Genomic DNA, 18,232 nt, shown 5'->3' with positions numbered 1-18,232 from the left:
CATACTAATTAATTAGCTAATTAACAGTAGTTAATTAAGTTAATTAATGATTAGGTTAATTAATTTTAATTGGTTAATTTAATCAGAATTAATTAAGTTAATTAATTAGTTAATTAATTAATTAATTATTTTCATTATTTATCTACTTATTTATTTATTTAATTCTTTTTTTTTCTTTTTTTTAACAGAAACGTTCTGGGGGGTGTGCCCCACTTGTCATAGGGCCAAGGCCCTTAACGGGCATACGGGCAGGATGGTGCGGGCGAAGCCGCACCCCTGCCCGATAGCAAGGCGAGGCCGGTTCGGGGCCGGAGCGGGCGCGAGCAGCGCGGGCCACAGCCGGCGGCGACGGCCGCGGTAGGTGGGGGCAGCAGCGCCGGCGGCCACCGCAGCGGAGTGGAGTCCTGGGACGGAGCGCGCGAGAGCGGGCATCGGCGAGCGTGGCCGCGGCCAACGGGGACAGAGGCGGGGCGCGTGTGCCGGTGCGCCAGCGAGTGGGAGAGAGAGGAGGGGCGCGGAGGATGGGCGGCGGTGAGCGCGGGCGCGCGCGTCGGGCGTGGCCGGCGCGGCGAGGGCGGCCCGAAGCGTGAGCTCCGGTACGCGGGCGCTACAGGGGGGGGGGAAGGACGACGCCGGCGACAGAGAGAGAGAAGAGGCCGGGGGCCTCACCGGCGATCGTGGGGACTAGGCAGTGGGCTCGGGGAGGAGTCGGGGAAGCGAGATCCGGCGACGGCGAGGTAGCTTCGGGCGGCGTCGGACGATGGCGGTGGTTGGCGATGGGGACGGGGCGCCGAGCGGCTTCGGGTCGGGCAGCGCCGCGTGGAAGGAGAGGGCGCGCGGGGTCGAGGTGGTGGCGGTCGGCGGGGGCGAGATGGAGGCGACGGGGTCCGAGCGCCGTGGGGAGGTTCGTCCCCCCGATCCCGATCTGGATCGGGGAAGGGGGGAGGGGCGTGCGGTCGTGGGGAGGGGGAGTGGAGCGAGCAGGGGGGGAGTGGGTTGCGTGGGGGCTAGGGTTCGGGGGTTAAGGGGAGGGAGTGGGCCGGCCGGCTGGGCCGGTGGAGGCCAGCTGGGCCACTTGGCCCAGCAGGGGGGGGTCTTTCTTCCCTTTTTTTTTGTTAGTTTTCTTTTCTGGTTTTGTGTTTTCTTTTCTTTCTATTTATTTTCTCTTTGTTTTTATTTTACTTTCTTTTAAGTTTACTTTTTAATTAATATTAAAATGATCCCCAAATTAGTAATACCATGAAACCACTGCCACAAAAGGTTTTATCCCAAAACAATTTAGTTTAGTATTTTATTTATTTATAAAAGCATTTAAATATCGGTTTTGCTACTGTTTTATTCATTTTAGAATAATTACACATTTTATAAGAGTGTGGTTCCTCCACCATAATTACCTATGTATTATTTGGTTCACTCCGAACATTTAAATTTTAATATTTGAAAACTTTTATTGTTTGCCTATATTTTAAATTTTAATTTGAATCGTTTTTGAACTAACTCGAGTTTATCAACAGTAACCGAGGTGACGTGGCATCGTTAACGCGGGATTATTGTAGCCTAATTATCCGGGCGTCACAATTCTCCTCCACTACAAGAAATCTCGTCCCGAGATTTAAGAGGGGTGTAAGGGGGAAAATTTTGATTACGAAACTAGCGGGTCTTCTCATCCTGGCTTGCTCTTCTCAAAGAGGCCGGTCCAATACATGGATGTCTTCATTTCTCTGCTTTAAGTCATCATGATGAAGTCGACGTCCTTCCTTCAGGAACTCCATCGTACTTACGAAAGAATAAAGGGTGGGCACTCCGGGAGAACAGACCTCTTCAAGGTCGACTACCTGGTCGGTAATATCGAGGAAGGTGGCGGAATTAACTCTCGAATTGAAACTTACAAAATAACGAGAGCAAAGTAAGGTGGTATCATGGGAAGTTCCGAGCAGGCAGGCGATCGTTCGATGCCTGGAACAGGGCGTGAAAAGGGGTTCAAAGCAATGGGAATAAGTATTGTGTCTGATACCAGAATAGAGCATTAGGAAGGTGACCCGTGAATTACATACGAAGTCAGGCGTGGGGAATAACTTTGGAAACCGGGGGTGTACAGGAGAGTCAGGTTTTGATCCTGTGGAACTGTGGGTTATGGGCCCACCAGGTGGTTTAAAAGTAGGAAGGCGGTGATGTCTTGCACGATCATGCAAGTAAGGCATGTCAGAGGTTATCCTGTCAGTTATATGTCAGCAACTACATCGGTACCAAGGGCGAGGGACGAAGAGAACCATTCTCCTGCTCGTTGAACGAGGCGGACCAATAGGCAAAGTTCTCATCCATCGGTGGTTACCGGAATGTCATCAACAATAGAAACAAGGTCTTACTGACAGAATTGTACACCGAGGTGTTTGCACAAGCAGTGGATTATTACGGCTTATATCATATAGATCAAAGAAAAGGTTCAAACAAACCAATGGAAGGAAAGTATGATTATCATATTAAACAGAACAATGGAAAGGAAAACGTGTTTAAACACATAATTCAGGGATATATCCTTCCCAAGGACAAGCAGAGCATGATATCCATAACAGGATATTAGGTAGAAAACTCCTCAGGTAGCGGAGAGAAATTTCATGACATTACACATACCACAGTGTTTGGATAATTGAGCAGGAAACATTTAGCATTGGGCTTCAAATGTTCTTGTTGAAAATCAGAGTACCACAAACATGCTTCGAGATAGCATCGACATGGTCTTCGAGCAAAGGTCAGACTTTGGAAACATGAAGGATCCATCAGGAATAACTTGTAGAATAAGTCTTACAATTTCCTCATGGATGAATGGATAACCTTGCTGAAAAGGAATCTATAATGATGGGTCCTCCAGCCGGGGGGGGGGGGGGGTGCTAGGCATGACATCATGTTACCGGGTCATCAAAGGATCAACATCATAACTCTTGGAAAGTTGTCCCAACCATCATATCTGACCAAGATTCAGATCCGATTGGTGTCAGGATACCTCAGGCTTAGGATACCTGAGAAGAAAAGGTGCAACGCAAATTGACGAGATGACATTGTAAGATTCTCGGGGAAATGAACTATGAAGTGATTTCCATTAATAAGAGTCCATCATTAACCCAAGGAGAGGACAAGGAGGTGTCTGGTGAACTCAACGGCAATTCACCAAGATTCCCAAAAGATGGATTTCCACCATTAGGTGAACAAGGAGATAACATTTGTCAGATCAAATGATATAAGGAAGTATGCTCGAGGAAAACATACACAATTAAACATTGGTTGAAAGGTGCGCCCGAAATGTGGATTGGGTTGCACGACCAATGTTAGAATGGTGATTCAATTAGCGAAGGACTTAGAATGAACTATCGCCCATTCACTTCAAAGCAATAGGGTTGCTAGAAGTTTTGAATTCACACGTCTTAGCTCCATTGTCGGTATTCCGGTTGAAAACAATACGGGGACCAAGGAATGAACGAAGATGGCAAGAAGTATTAAGATATCAAGAATTATTAAGAGGTGGTGAAATTCTCACCACATTCTTGACAAAAAGTGATGGTAATACTTCCGAGGTAAGGAAGATCAACAGCTGGGTAGCAGTGATCTCAAGGTTTACACAAAACAAGAACAAGTCTGTGTTGGAGGAAAGGTAGTAGAGTGGTCGATGATAACACTAATCATCGAGGGCAAGGATGGTATTTCTCATCATGAACTCAATTGACATCCTGGAAGAGCTCAGAATGCCGATGATGATCACGACACAATTGTTGAGAGATTTCATGAAGATGTAATCGATCAGCGACGACATCAAGTCTAAGTAGTGATGAAGTGAAAGGTTATTGGAACCAAGGGTACGACACAAACTCGAAACCAAGCTGGTTGTTTAAGGTGAAAGGGTATGACGAGGAAAATCGACGTAAGCTTAGCTATCGTCGCAAATTGGTGCTCCGAGAATAAGGACCAGGTAGCACAGGTAGAATCGTCACGGCAATGATATAGCCAAACAGGCTAAGAATGGCGTGATCGGGTACAAACTCGTACTTATAGAAGCTTACTGAAGAGTTGTTGAACCGTAGAGCGGACTCGGTTCAGTTATCGGTGTCTTTGGGTGTTCAATAACTCAGAGCCCGCGAAAAATTGGAATCAGTGGAAAGGTAGCACTTGATGAAGAGCTCATAAGAAGTTATGCAGTTCCATGATAATCTCGAGATACCAGGGGTAATACTCGATGACATATCAAAGTAGAGGTTGGACGGGGGTTATTGCTCTACAGAAGACAAGTGCTAAAACTTGCACGAGAAATGGTATTTAAAAGAGAACATGGTCGGAACCACGATTGCAAAAGGCCAGATCCTAGATATAAGATGAACTTATACCGAAGGAATAATTCATTTAAGAGAAGCTTTAATGATAAGATATACATCGTGTCCATGGGCATGAACACAAAGTTCAAGGTCGACTCCCACTTCTTCAATGTACAACCTTCCATTCACTTCTCGCTTTGATAAAGGCATTAGTGTTGAAAGTTTTACCTGGTGAAATACCAGATGAGTATGACTAGTGAAAACTTCCGAGTTCACACATATAAAGGAAGGCATAGGTTCAACCCGTCAGGGTATCATGGAAACATATACCACAAGCTTCAGTAGTAAATGCCACCAGCTCGAAAGCAGAGCATGGTTGGCCAAGCAGAGGATACAACTTAACAAAGGTATTATGTATTAGGGGAAGAACTCACAAAGTGATCAAGTGTGAAGGTCATTGTCGGATAACAATCCAACAAAGGACCTGATGGTCCACAAAGGATCCGATATGAGTATCGATACTCAACCAGAAGAGGAAGGAATGCAGATGCAACAGGTTATGGAAGCATCTGAATAATTCACAGCTTAAATGCAAAGGAATTATGATTTCCAAAACAAAGGATCAGAAGCAATGCTCTGATTAGGGGTGGATAAGTTGAATAGCCTTAGAGTACAATCAACAACAATTGGATTGGTCGAGAACCAATTCCCGTTAAAAGAATGGCATCTCAGCCAGAAAGGTAATTTATAAGGATCAATGATGATTGCGGGTATGCGCAAACATATTGAGTCAACAGACTCAAAATGATAATGACAAGGAACGTCAATATGACTACGAGACTTATGGGATTAACCATAATGCAAGCAAGCAAGAATTTCAAGAGCCAAAGGCTCCAGAGGATTTTCGGAAGATCGAATTGTATTTTGAAGACTTTTGTGACACATATGAACAACTGGGGTTGAGCGGATACTTGACAAGTGCGAGGATTTATTTGAAGGGGTATTCAAGTGGCAAGGAACTACTAGGCAGTAAGCTCAAGGGATTATCGAAACCACGACGAGTTTTTCAGGGTATCTTGTAATAACAAGACCAACTGGGGATGATATAAGAATAACAATTGTAAGTAGTTACCCATAAGGGTTGACGGTGGAAGGGGAATTGCAAACGCGATGAACACAAGTTCTCGGCCTAACAGCGGAAAGTATCTTCAGGGTCTTCACGTGCAGCAGACGATCATCAATAATAAGGGGCTCTCCGGGTGAAAATGATAACGAGATCCTAGTGTTAGATTTAGTAAGGTTCATTTAACCCGAATAGAAAAGATGTCAGAGTCCCAGAGTAAAGGTCGAGGAGTAAAAGATCCTAATACCACCCAATGGCGACGTGGGCCCATGGGCCGCACAGCCATGTTAGTAAAAGTTTTGTAAAGTCTAGACTCGACTTCGGCCAAGGAGTGTGGAAGGGGGATTCCTACAGGCAGTCGGCTCTGATACCAACTTGTGACGCCCCCGATTCAATCGTACACTAATCATGCACGCAAATGTGTACGATCAAGATCAGGGACTCACGGGAAGATATCACAACACAACTCTACAGATAAAATAAGTCATACAAGCATCATAATACAAGCCAGGGGCCTCGAGGGCTCGAATACAAGTGCTCGATCATGGACGAGTCAGCGGAAGCAACAATATCTGAGTACAGACATAAGTTAAACAAGTTTGCCTTAAGAAGGCTAGCACAAACTGGGGTACAGATCGAAAGAGGCACAGGCCTCCTGCCTGGGATCCTCCTAACTACTCCTGGTCGTCGTCAGCGGGCAGCACGTAGTAGTAGGCACCTCCGGTGTAGTAGGGGTCGTCGTCGACGGTGGCGTCTGGCTCCTGGACTCCAGCATCTGGTTGCGACAACCAGAAAGGAAGGAAAAGGGGAAAACGGGGGGAGAAAGCAACCGTGAGTACTCATCCAAAGTACTCGCAAGCAAGGAACTACACTACATATGCATGGGTTTATGTGTAAAGGGCCATATCAGTGGACTGAACTGCAGAATGCCAGAATAAGAGGGGGATAGCTAGTCCTGTCGAAGACTACGCTTCTGGCAGCCTCCGCCTCGCAGCATGTAGAAGAGAGTAGATTGAAGTCCTCCAAGTAGCATCTCCAAGTAGCATCTCCAAGTAGCATCTCATAGCATAAACCTACCCGGCGATCCCCTCCTCATATCCCTGAGGTAGAGCGACCACCGGTTGTATCTGGCACTTGGAAGGGTGTGTTTTATTAAGTGTCCGGTTCTAGTTGTCATAAGGTCAAGGTACAACTCCAAGTCGTCCTGTTACCGAAGATCACGGCTATTCGAATAGATTAACTTCCCTGCAGGGGTGCACCACATAGCCCAACACGCTCGATCCCATTTGGCCGGACACACTTTCCTGGGTCATGCCCGGCCTCGGAAGATCAACACGTCGCAGCCCCACCTAGGCAAAACAGAGAGGCCAGCACGCCGGTCTAAACCTAAGCGCGCAGGGGTCTGGGCCCATCGCCCTGAGCACACCTGCACGTTGCGAGGGCGGCCGAAAGCAGACCTAGCCTAGTGGCGTTCCAGTCCAATTCGGCGCGCGCCGCTCCGTCGCTGACGTCTGAAGTGCTTCGGCTGATACCACGACGTCGGGATACCCATAACTACTCCCACGTAGATGGTTAGTGCGTATAGGCTCGTAGCCAGACTCAGATCAAATACCAAGATCTCGTTAAGCGTGTTAAGTATCCGCGAACGCTGAACAGGGCCAGGCCCACCTGTCTCCTAGGTGGTCTCAACCTGCCCTGTCGCTCCGCCACAAAGTAACAGTCGGGGGCCGTCGGGAACTCAGGCCCACCACTACCTGGATGGAGCCACCTGTCCTTTCAGCCCCCTCGTCAGAATCACTTGCGGGTACTCAATGAGCTGACCCGACTTTAGTCACCATCTGTATAGTATGTATGTATAGTATATACCCGTGATCACCTCCCAGGTGATCACGGCCCGATAGTATAGCAAGGCAGACTGACAAGAATGTAGGGCCAATGATGATAACTAGCATCCTATACTAAGCATTTAGGATTGCAGGTAAGGTATCAACAGATGTAGCGACAATGTCAGGCTATGCATCAGAATAGGATTAACGAAAGCAGTAACATGCTACACTACTCTAATGCAAGCAGTATAGAGAAGAGTAGGCGATATCTGATGATCAAAGGGGGGGCTTGCCTGGTTGCTCTGGCAAGAGAGAGGGGTCGTCAACTCCGTAGTCGAACTGGTCAGCAGCAGCGTCGGTCTCGTAGTCTACCGGAGAGAAGAGGGGGAAGAAATAATGAATACAGAGCAAACAAAGCATCACAAAATATAACAAGGCAATACGCGGTGTGCGGTGTGCCCTAACGCGGTAGTAAGTGATACCGACGAAGGGGGGAAACATCCGGGAAAGTATTCCCGGAGTTTCGCGTTTTCGGGCAGAGGAACCGGAGGGGGAAAGTTGCGAGTTCGATAGGTTAGGGGGGTGTGGCGGACGAACGGGTTGCGTATCCGGAATCGTCTCGTCGTTCTGAGCAACTTTCATGTAGAAAGTATTTTAATCCGAGTTACGGATTAAAAGATATGATTTTCTAAAGATTTTATTAATTTCTGGAATTTAATTAATTATTTAATTAATTCGAAAATGAATTAATGACATCAGCATGATGTCATGCTGACATCAGCAGTCAACAGAGTTGACTGGTCAACCTGACCAGTGGGTCCCACTGGTCAGTGACACATTTTAATTAACAGGTTAATTAAACTAATCATAATTAATTAAGGGGGGTGGGCCCCACTGTCATACTAATTAATTAGCTAATTAACAGTAGTTAATTAAGTTAATTAATGATTAGGTTAATTAATTTTAATTGGTTAATTTAATCAGAATTAATTAAGTTAATTAATTAGTTAATTAATTAATTAATTATTTTCATTATTTATCTACTTATTTATTTATTTAATTCTTTTTTTTTCTTTTTTTTTAACAGAAACGTTCTGGGGGGTGTGCCCCACTTGTCATAGGGCCAAGGCCCTTAACGGGCATACGGGCAGGATGGTGCGGGCGAAGCCGCACCCCTGCCCGATAGCAAGGCGAGGCCGGTTCGGGGCCGGAGCGGGCGCGAGCAGCGCGGGCCACAGCCGGCGGCGACGGCCGCGGTAGGTGGGGGCAGCAGCGCCGGCGGCCACCGCAGCGGAGTGGAGTCCTGGGACGGAGCGCGCGAGAGCGGGCATCGGCGAGCGTGGCCGCGGCCAACGGGGACAGAGGCGGGGCGCGTGTGCCGGTGCGCCAGCGAGTGGGAGAGAGAGGAGGGGCGCGGAGGATGGGCGGCGGTGAGCGCGGGCGCGCGCGTCGGGCGTGGCCGGCGCGGCGAGGGCGGCCCGAAGCGTGAGCTCCGGTACGCGGGCGCTACAGGGGGGGGGGAAGGACGACGCCGGCGACAGAGAGAGAGAAGAGGCCGGGGGCCTCACCGGCGATCGTGGGGACTAGGCAGTGGGCTCGGGGAGGAGTCGGGGAAGCGAGATCCGGCGACGGCGAGGTAGCTTCGGGCGGCGTCGGACGATGGCGGTGGTTGGCGATGGGGACGGGGCGCCGAGCGGCTTCGGGTCGGGCAGCGCCGCGTGGAAGGAGAGGGCGCGCGGGGTCGAGGTGGTGGCGGTCGGCGGGGGCGAGATGGAGGCGACGGGGTCCGAGCGCCGTGGGGAGGTTCGTCCCCCCGATCCCGATCTGGATCGGGGAAGGGGGGAGGGGCGTGCGGTCGTGGGGAGGGGGAGTGGAGCGAGCAGGGGGGGAGTGGGTTGCGTGGGGGCTAGGGTTCGGGGGTTAAGGGGAGGGAGTGGGCCGGCCGGCTGGGCCGGTGGAGGCCAGCTGGGCCACTTGGCCCAGCAGGGGGGGGTCTTTCTTCCCTTTTTTTTTGTTAGTTTTCTTTTCTGGTTTTGTGTTTTCTTTTCTTTCTATTTATTTTCTCTTTGTTTTTATTTTACTTTCTTTTAAGTTTACTTTTTAATTAATATTAAAATGATCCCCAAATTAGTAATACCATGAAACCACTGCCACAAAAGGTTTTATCCCAAAACAATTTAGTTTAGTATTTTATTTATTTATAAAAGCATTTAAATATCGGTTTTGCTACTGTTTTATTCATTTTAGAATAATTACACATTTTATAAGAGTGTGGTTCCTCCACCATAATTACCTATGTATTATTTGGTTCACTCCGAACATTTAAATTTTAATATTTGAAAACTTTTATTGTTTGCCTATATTTTAAATTTTAATTTGAATCGTTTTTGAACTAACTCGAGTTTATCAACAGTAACCGAGGTGACGTGGCATCGTTAACGCGGGATTATTGTAGCCTAATTATCCGGGCGTCACACATTGCGACATGATCAATGAGGGTGTCCAAGGGGATGGTGGCCAAGAGACCGAATGCCAATAGAGTGTCAGCATCGAGGAAGAACCATTGTTTGAGAATGAGCTAGCTCAAATAGCCCGGTCATAATTCATAAAAAGAGGCGTCAAATTAAAGCATGAGGACTGGAGCATACACGGAGGACGAGGACAAGTTGCGTTGCGCGAGCCTTGGATGAAAATTGGACAGGACCCCAAAATTTACACCAGGCAAAAAAGGTGGAACATTTTCGAACAAGGGCCAGCAATTCTTCCATGAACATAGGAAGTTTGAGCCCTACAAATTTGAGAGTGCCTCGCTTCAGAAGAGGTGGAGCTTTACCCAAGCGGAGTGCAACAAATTTTGTGGCTCCTATGGTCATGTCGTTGCCCATCCCGTGAGTGGCATTGGCATCAAGGACTTGGTATATTTTTTGTTTCCTTGTTCATATGAGTATATATCATCCTTCCATACATATGAATGTACCTTGTTGGTTTCATCTATATATGTAGGTGTTTCAAGCTTTGGATATCTTACCACATGGAATATGTGGTAAGCTATCAAAAAAACGAACACATCAAAGCTTTTTACCTTCAAGGCCGAACATGGGGCAGGCCATTTATCTTAACTCATTGTTGGATGACAAAGAAAGATTGTGGAAAGCGGTAAGACCAATATGCATCCCAAAAAAGGTGGGGTGGTCATCGGTCATCGACCCAAGTGAGAGGAGACCGAGGGGGAAGACCAACTTCAAGTTAAATTCAAAGCATGATGATTCAACACCCGTCTTGCAAGAAATATTAAAAGGGTTCATAACTCAAAAGGAGGTGTCAAGTAGAAGAGGAAAGAGAGAGAAGAAAGGAAGCGTGGAAAGAGGAGGCAATGAAGAACTTCTTTGAAATACAAAAGAAGAAGCTCGAGTTCAATGATGCCAATGACCGGTCAAGAGCCAAGAAAGTGGAGGTCAAGCAAAAGGAGGTAGACCTCGCGCTAATTTCCAAAGAGCTCCAACACTTGTAGTCGTCGCTAGAAAGAGGAGGCATTCTCCAATGTCTGTAGACTACCTAGCGATGACTACAAGAATTGGAGCAAGTCGAAGACGTGCCGCTGTCATTGTCCCTCCTCCCTCACGGAGTCGCACAAACTTTATTATAGTAGATAATAGGAAAGTCATCATGCTAAGACCATATAGGATCAATGCACCAGAACGACAACCGTCGTTGACGCTGACGAAGAGACACGTAGATCAAATGGGTCCAACCTGTAGACACACAGATAAAGACAAATGAAGATCGGATCCACGAAAGACAAACGCTGACCGATTTCGATAATATTAGCCAAACCCATAAGATTAGCCGAAGACAAACTTTCGCAGACCCTCTGATGACGTTAGAAGCACCACTGAAATAGACGAGAAAAATCTTATTTCATCTTCAGAGCCACTGTCACACAAACCCTAATAAAACTCAAAAAATCACCTAAAAACCGAAGCCCGCCCACGTCTCCGTGGCATGGCCCTAAACCATAAGAGATGAGGTAGACCGGCCGTGGTGCCAGCGTGAGGCGCCAGAAACCCTAAGGATGCCCTTGTAGAAGCAAAGGGGTACAACATCGTGCCCTTTACAAGCTGAACAAGCAAAGTTAAATCAATCGATCACACGGGAAGCTCCACTTCTCCATGAAAGTTGACGAGTCGCTAGGGAAAGTTCGGCATTCGAACAGCTTAAAAGGCAAAAGTAGAGTGGTAGAACTAGAAAATTGTACATCACTCTAAGCTCCAGGATGTCTGTCATATGTAGTATTATAAACACAAACACACATTCCAGTACCATTGACCACTATCATTACAAAATGATCATCACAACAAAAACCAAGGAAATTCCTGTCTTTTCCCTTCTTTTTCTTCAGGACATGCGGTAATAAATATGAATGAAATGGCCCTTCTTGTTTTTCGCGCTAAATAACAAGGGCCACGAATTTTGGGAGAACTCAGCACAAAAACACACTAGTTCACACACCTTATTAAGCTGCCAATGCCAGCGCCGAGGCCACGGCCACGGCGGCCGTCACCCACCCGGCCACCGCGGACGGCGCGGCGCCGTCCTTGTCAGCGGTGGCGTCGTCGGATGAGGAGTCGTCGGGCGAGTCCGCGGCGGAGTCATCGTCGTCGTCGTCGTCCGAGGGCGAGGCGGCCGCGGAGGGCTTCTTCTTGGTGGTCTTCTTCTTCTTGGGGGCCTCGGGCGCCGGCGCGGGGGCGATGTCCTTGGCGATCTTGTACAGCTCCTTGGGCTGCAGGAACTTGGAGATGGCGTAGACGGCGAGCGGGTCGTCGTCCTTGATGGTGTAGGTGACCGAGGCCGAGTTCACCTTGGTGTCCAGCTCGGCGGTCTCGCCGTCCTTCTCGACGTCGAAGCTGTAGTCCTTCTTGGCGACGTTGGAGGTGGCGAGCGTGCTGACCTTGCCGCTGTTGGAGGTGAGCAGCTGCAGCGAGTAGTAGTCCGGCACGGCGTGGTAGAGCAGGATGGCCGTCCGGCCCTTGGCCGTCAGGTTCTTGTACTTGGGCATGAAGGAGGCGACGGCGGAGTCGACGGGGCAGAAGAGGGTGAGCCCGTTGTCCTTGGTGGCGTTGATGGTGCTGTAGGCGTCGGCGTCGGCGGCCAGCAGGCCGGCGAAGCTCTTGCAGTACTTCTTGGAGAGCAGCTCGGTGATGTTGACGGGCGCCGGCGCCGCCACGGGCGCCTCGGCCTCCGGTGAGGCCAGCACCTTGCTGATCTGGAGCACCGCCAGGTCGTAGGGGATCTCCTTGACGGACTTGACGAAGGCGGAGGAGGGCGCGCTGTCCTCCGCGTCCTCCGCCGTGAACGTCACTTTGCCGCCCCGGTGCTGCGTGATGTTCACGTACCCGGACATGCCGGGGGCCGCGCCGGACTCCTGCACCACGACCATTAACCCATCTCAGTTAATCGCGGCGAACTAGTAGAAAGGTTTCGTACTAACAAGATCATAATTAAGCATTTGCAGCTGAATTGATGGGAATTCATGTACAGTAGATACTCCTAGCTGATGCTGCACGAACCAAATTATTAAGCTCACCTACTTCATGCCCATGTTTTCAGACAGAGAAACAGTAGCCAGTAGGAAAGGATTGTCCACGTTGAGGGTGACCCATTCAATTCGGCGCTTAATAGCAACCAATTACTTTTGGAGTTAGTGAATTCCGTGACAAATGTGTACACTAGTACTGCTCCAATTAGTAGGCCATCTTCATGGCAAATGTGCAGTAATCCCGAAATTATTACAAACGTGGAGTACACTGTTTTGGCCTCAATCAGAAAGACAAATTGAAGCAACTAACCAGTGGGTTGTTGACTCGACAGCAAGTTGGCAACACACTCCATACTACAAGAATCTAAACAAAGAGGCAATCTTATCTATCACTCCAAGGCTTAAACTAGTTTAAAAACGGCGAGATCCAGCCTGGGGAGTTCCAATTCCCATCATTTTCAAATGACCCGCTAGCCGAGGGATTCGATGGGTCGATGATTGACCATAAAATCGGCAGAAAGAAAGGCCACTTGACGACTCACGGCGACCGTTGTGCACTACGCTACACTACACTCACTCGACAGCTTCATAATCACGCAGGCCAATAATTTAGAGACTGGCCGGGCATGTGCATGTGCACCCACATCAGTGCATAAAACCATTGCCGGCCCGGCCTAGCCTCGAAAGCGACGTGTGTCATGTCAGTATCGAACCAAAATTAGTTAGTGGGTCGTATTTTTCAGCGAAGCGACATTGTCATTTGTTGATAGTGGTACAAAGACGCCATTAATTCCACATTTGGGTGGCCCCTATTTGCTTGGTAGAGTACCATATCTCTAGCTTTAAACTTTGATTAGTGGCTTGGGCAGGGCATCCAGCACCATGGATGGGAGCTTTCGCTATTCTATGATTCTATCCGGAACCCCATCCACCACCAACTGCTACTGCATCACGAAGAAGGAAGAACAATAATGAAGCGGCGCTACGGCTTTTCTGCAAACATCAAAGGAGCAGCTGGGAAAATGGCCCGGAAATGGATTCAAGATGTGTTTATGTTGAGGATAAAACAGCATACGATGAATACTGCTATTTCAAGAATAGACGTTTATCTTTTCTTTCTACAGTAGTACAATAGAAAATGTTTTTTAGGAGGAGATGCAATCAGTTAGTTAGAGCTAAGTGCAGCTTTAAAACCTGAAAAGGTAGAACTGTCCAGAGTCCAACGATGCTAATACAGTGACTCTAAGCTGAGGTTCAAAGCTTAAAAAACTGTCTAATGGACGGTGCCGACAAAGTTACTCCCTTAATTTCATGCTCACCGACAGGAGGATAGCGTGTCCCCACATGTCAGCGTCTCCGTCTCGGACCCGAGACTAGCGGCTATCTACCGGCGACTCTTCTAGTAAGAGCAGGGACTAGCAGCTGGCCGGCGGCGAGCGAGGAGGAGGGTGGTCGGTGGCAATAACTTGGTACGGTACGGTACCTGGAACATGGTGGAGCATGCGGTGACGCCGTGGGCGAGCTGGTGGAGCTTCTTGCCGCCGTAGTAGTCGACGAGGACGTGAATCTGGAGCATGTGGCGGATGGTCTGCAGCGTGCGGCCCCCGCCGGCGAGGCCGCCCATGTCGCCGTTGGCCACGACGAGCACGGTGATGGTGCGGCGCTTGTTGATGTCCTGCGCCAGCCGCGTCTGCGTCAGCAGCTTGTTGAACTGCGAGTACTCCGGGTACTCGGCCAGGATCTTGGTGATGTTGTACCCCTCCGCCGCCGCCGCCGCCAGGGCCAGCACCGCCAGCGCCACCAGCAACGTCCGCCGCCGCGCCTCCATTATCCTCTCCTCGTCGGTGAGGCAGCCGGCGTCTAGAGCTTGGCCGCTAGTGCTGGTGGCGGCTCAGCTCAGCTCGGGATGGAGTGGGGCGGACTGGTGGAGGGCGCTGAGCTGAGCAGAGCGGAGCACCACTGAGTGATGGTGTAATGATGGCCCAGTGCTGGCTGGGCTATGTAGTACGAGTAGCTGTGTGCGCGTAGCGGCAGCGGGGTCTGGCAGGCAGGGACGGGAGTCGGTGGCGCGAGTGCCCCTGGAGCTGCGGGGTAATTACGGGGATGCCCTCGCGGGGTGGCGGTTGTCCTCGGGGGAAAATATCAAGTGATACGGGCCATCACATGATACCCTGCTACGGGACTCTGTGGTGCCTTGGATCTACATGCAAGGGACAGGATCAGCTCAGTTATTATTTACACATGCCCCCTTGGTACATTTGCATGTGCCCCCCTCGAAAACAGCCCATCTTCGTGAAACAACAACAGAGCTATGCATGTGTTCCCTACATCCACATCGTCAGTTTCTACCAACAAGGTACGAACACTATACCAGCTGATCTTATCTGAATCAAAACAAGACGCTTGAGTTAACCAAACTTAAAGCACATCATTTAGACCTTGTTCTGTTACTTTACATGTGATCAATCAACACAAAAGTGAATGTTGCCCAGCTGAACAAATAAAGCGTAGTACATGCTAAAATTCAGTACATTTAAAGTAAGCTCTCATCAGTACAGCAAGCAACAAGTTGAAACATTCATATCTTGCGCCTTCAGGTTGCCATCAATTTTATTTCATAATGATTATATTGGCATGTGATCAGCGTGAACCCATTTTCCATTCCTGTATTCACATCTGAAATTTTTGATGATCAAAATATTTAGCAGAAATCTTGACAAAAAATCCATCTCAATAAACAATAGTACAAGCTAGCAAATTGTGAGGGATGGCAAATTGCCAAAAATCATTCATAGCATCAAAAGATCGCTGGATCAGAAGCAGTTCACCAAATAAAGGTGCATCATATGCTGCCATCTTGATATAGGAATTAACATGACCTTAATATACATATATTTACAAGCGTATTATTTAGTTCACTAATTTATATAATTAAACCAAACAGCTTCACTACAGATCACTTGGTGACTTCATATTCTCCTTGTACGCCATCCTATGCTGGCAGAAATGCACATCTACATGATAACATCAAGAATTACAACAACCTAATAAACCCTCTCAAAAGATCGTACAACATTAAATATGTGAAACCATAAACACTTCTGTGATGCCAAATAACCTGCATGTCTGTTGCGCCATCTAATTCTCCTGATCATGTGTAGAACATCTCACCGTGTGTAGAACATCTCGCCGGTCTCCCATTTATCAACGACCATGCCAATTGCCGGCTCCAAGCTTTTGTCACACTCAGCCACGTATACTGAACCCTGCAAAATTACATTAGAACTATCATTTGTAAGTTAAATTTGGCACTTCTATACTGAAAATCAAACAATACTTGCACGGATCGGTATGCTACTTGTTTTCCTTGGTGTACTTTAACTATCTCCACCACATGAAGCCGACTGATTTGCATCCTTCCAAATAAGAAAAATAAATAGGAAGGATAAATAAATAAATGATATGGTAAAAAAAGACACAATTATTTGATTCACCAAATTATGTACCATGAAACTGCTATTGGCGTCATCTTCAAGTGCAATTGGAGTAGTCGATCCTACACTCTGACCAGTGCTCTCCGTCGGCTCCATTAATGACTTTTTGGTGCATATGAAATTGGTAAACATTTGTTTTGATTCCTAGTAACACTACTGGAACATGCAAAAAAGTGAAGCTTAACTATGCCGCCAATTGTCTATAACAAGCATCTGACGCTACATACAGCAGCGGCATACACATTTGAAATGGTAAGAACGTGCAACCAAGTGTTACACTTTTGCTATGTAGTTAATCAAGAAAGTAGCAGTCGACAATCGCACATGTACTGAGTTCAGAGTGCCGAGTACGAAAGGTCTGTTACTCGCCCTCCATGTCATTGTTCTCTTGTTAGAGAACTAAACAATGCTTACATCTTATTTTACCCATAATATTTGTGGATAGTCAAAGAAGACACTATTTTGATTAGCAGGCCAGTTTATTTGGCCAGCAAGTCAGCTTATTACACTGTGATAAAGTAATTTTGATCCATGAAACTTTCCTAATTCCAGCTGCTGCAAAGTGAGAACAAGTACATAGATTTTCAATACTGGGAGGTCCCAGCCTGACCTAGAGTTCTACTGGGATTTTCTGTTAGTCAAGCATTATTGAGCCTCATTTGGCATGAATTTTAGTCAATTACTCTAAATGCTCACTTATGCTAGGCTGTAGAGGTTTTCAACTACTGTATGTAGGAGACATTCTATGACACTTTGTAAGAAAGATTACGTGTATATGTCCATCTGAATTGAACAGATAATAAGGCCAGTTTCGACATCCAGTTCAATTAGAGAATTGATTTTCCTCTCCCGCAGCGCCGACATCCAGTTCTAAAACCAAAGAATCAAAATCGGGAAAGCGGGCACTAGAAAACGACCAGGTACTGAGACAAAAGGAGGCGCTGCCTCTTACCTGATCGTCGTTGAGTAGGGTCACCGACTCCCGCGACTTGGTCGGATCTAGCTGCGGCGACGAGAGGTTCGTCTCCGCTCCCATGGGGATGCCAACAGCTTCTGCCGGCTCTGAGCAAACTATTCGGCGCACGCGCAATAGCCCTCTAGGTTGCTCTTGATTGGGGCGTCCAGCAGCGGATGGGGCATGCTCCGTGGTGGCCGGCGGCGGTAGGATATGACCTAGGCGGCGGCGGTGGGGAAAATTTCGTATTGAAGAAGAGGAAAACAGAACAGAGCGGTGTGCACTTCAGCTGAATCACGGAATAACCCAGGGTGTCTTTTGCATAAATTGCAATGCGAACTGAGCCTGCCCATCCTGTGCCTTCACTCCAGATCGAACGGCCAACAAGGTCTCGTATCAGGGGATCATGCCACACACGGTATCACCAGATATGCACTGCTGGGCTGGGCGCACCCGGCGCTCGCGAATCTGGGAGGCGTGTGAGGTTGGGAAGGGACAGTATGGGGCTGAAGAAAGAAAAAGGAAGGGCGAGAGGGGCCTCCAACACGTGGCCGTGACCTGGCTTGCTGGGGGTCGATGGATGGATTATGATGAGGCTCTCGGAGCGGCTAGACATTGCACCGGTTGTCCTCGCCCTGCCACTGCTCTCTTTCTGTGCATCGCGTGGGAGTAAATGGTGGCGCATCTCGAGTCGCGTGTCATGTTTGTAGTCGTACTCCTCCTCCTGCATTGCCTCATGCCGTCGCCGACGACCGGCGGTGCGGTGCAACGGGATGAGCCGATTTTTTTACTCAAACATGCCAACTTTATTGATCGAGGATTGGTGTTCATAAGGATGCAATAATGTAGGTCCGGAGGTCGTAGGAGCCAAAGAAGGCCTCTGACGGCAAGACCTAGAGCATGTTTAACGAGACTATGCGCCTCGTGATTTGTATTTCTACTTTCAAAATGAGAATAACAAGTTTGAAATTGTGGTTTCATAGCAAGTATTTCCTTG

At 48.1% G+C, this 18,232-nt stretch overlaps 2 protein-coding genes across 10 annotated transcripts; both read right to left on the bottom strand.

The window, feature by feature from the left end:
- Positions 1 to 11,486: 11,486 nt before the first annotated feature.
- LOC123104275 (fasciclin-like arabinogalactan protein 2) lies at positions 11,487 to 14,771 on the bottom strand. Its single transcript, XM_044526059.1, has 2 exons — positions 14,270 to 14,771; positions 11,487 to 12,672 (listed from the first exon to the last, which is right to left on the bottom strand). Exons 1-2 carry the CDS (start codon positions 14,612 to 14,614, stop codon positions 11,764 to 11,766), a joined length of 1,254 nt encoding a protein of 417 aa, XP_044381994.1. The 5' UTR covers positions 14,615 to 14,771; the 3' UTR covers positions 11,487 to 11,763.
- Positions 14,772 to 15,194: 423 nt separating this feature from the next.
- Positions 15,195 to 17,635, bottom strand: LOC123104276 (uncharacterized). 9 transcript variants are annotated; one of them, XR_006450240.1, is made up of 6 exons: positions 17,233 to 17,635; positions 17,050 to 17,150; positions 16,293 to 16,436; positions 16,145 to 16,202; positions 15,958 to 16,052; positions 15,616 to 15,800 (listed from the first exon to the last, which is right to left on the bottom strand). XR_006450240.1 is itself a non-coding variant. In XM_044526060.1 (4 exons), exons 1-4 carry the CDS (start codon positions 17,314 to 17,316, stop codon positions 15,380 to 15,382), a joined length of 363 nt encoding a protein of 120 aa, XP_044381995.1. In that variant the 5' UTR covers positions 17,317 to 17,628; the 3' UTR covers positions 15,195 to 15,379. The 9 variants fall into 9 exon arrangements, 3 of the variants coding, with proteins under 3 accessions (XP_044381995.1, XP_044381997.1, XP_044381996.1); XR_006450238.1 differs by having other exon boundaries at positions 15,905 to 16,052; positions 16,145 to 16,190; positions 17,233 to 17,627; XR_006450237.1 differs by having other exon boundaries at positions 15,905 to 16,052; positions 17,233 to 17,623.
- Between the last annotated feature and the right edge of the window lie 597 nt (positions 17,636 to 18,232).

This window comes from Triticum aestivum, chromosome 5A (assembly GCF_018294505.1).
Source record: "Triticum aestivum cultivar Chinese Spring chromosome 5A, IWGSC CS RefSeq v2.1, whole genome shotgun sequence".
NCBI lineage: Eukaryota > Viridiplantae > Streptophyta > Magnoliopsida > Poales > Poaceae > Triticum > Triticum aestivum.
The sequence above is the reverse complement of the archived record's forward strand: the minus strand, read 5'-3'. Positions and strand labels throughout refer to the sequence as shown.

Excerpts from the sequence above, each read along its gene's own strand:
- LOC123104276 (XM_044526060.1), bottom strand. The coding sequence starts at position 17,316 with ATGGGAGCGGAGACGAACCTCTCGTCGCCGCAGCTAGATCCGACCAAG. Across the intron at positions 17,151-17,232 it reads CCCTACTCAACGACGATCAG|AACTGGATGTCGGCGCTGCG; the intron begins GTAAGAGGCAGC and ends CTTTGGTTTTAG. Across the intron at positions 16,053-17,049 it reads ATTCAGATGGACATATACAC|GGTTCAGTATACGTGGCTGA; the intron begins GTAATCTTTCTT and ends GTAATTTTGCAG.
- LOC123104275 (XM_044526059.1), bottom strand. The coding sequence starts at position 14,614 with ATGGAGGCGCGGCGGCGGACGTTGCTGGTGGCGCTGGCGGTGCTGGCC. Across the intron at positions 12,673-14,269 it reads CATGCTCCACCATGTTCCAG|GAGTCCGGCGCGGCCCCCGG; the intron begins GTACCGTACCGT and ends GTCGTGGTGCAG.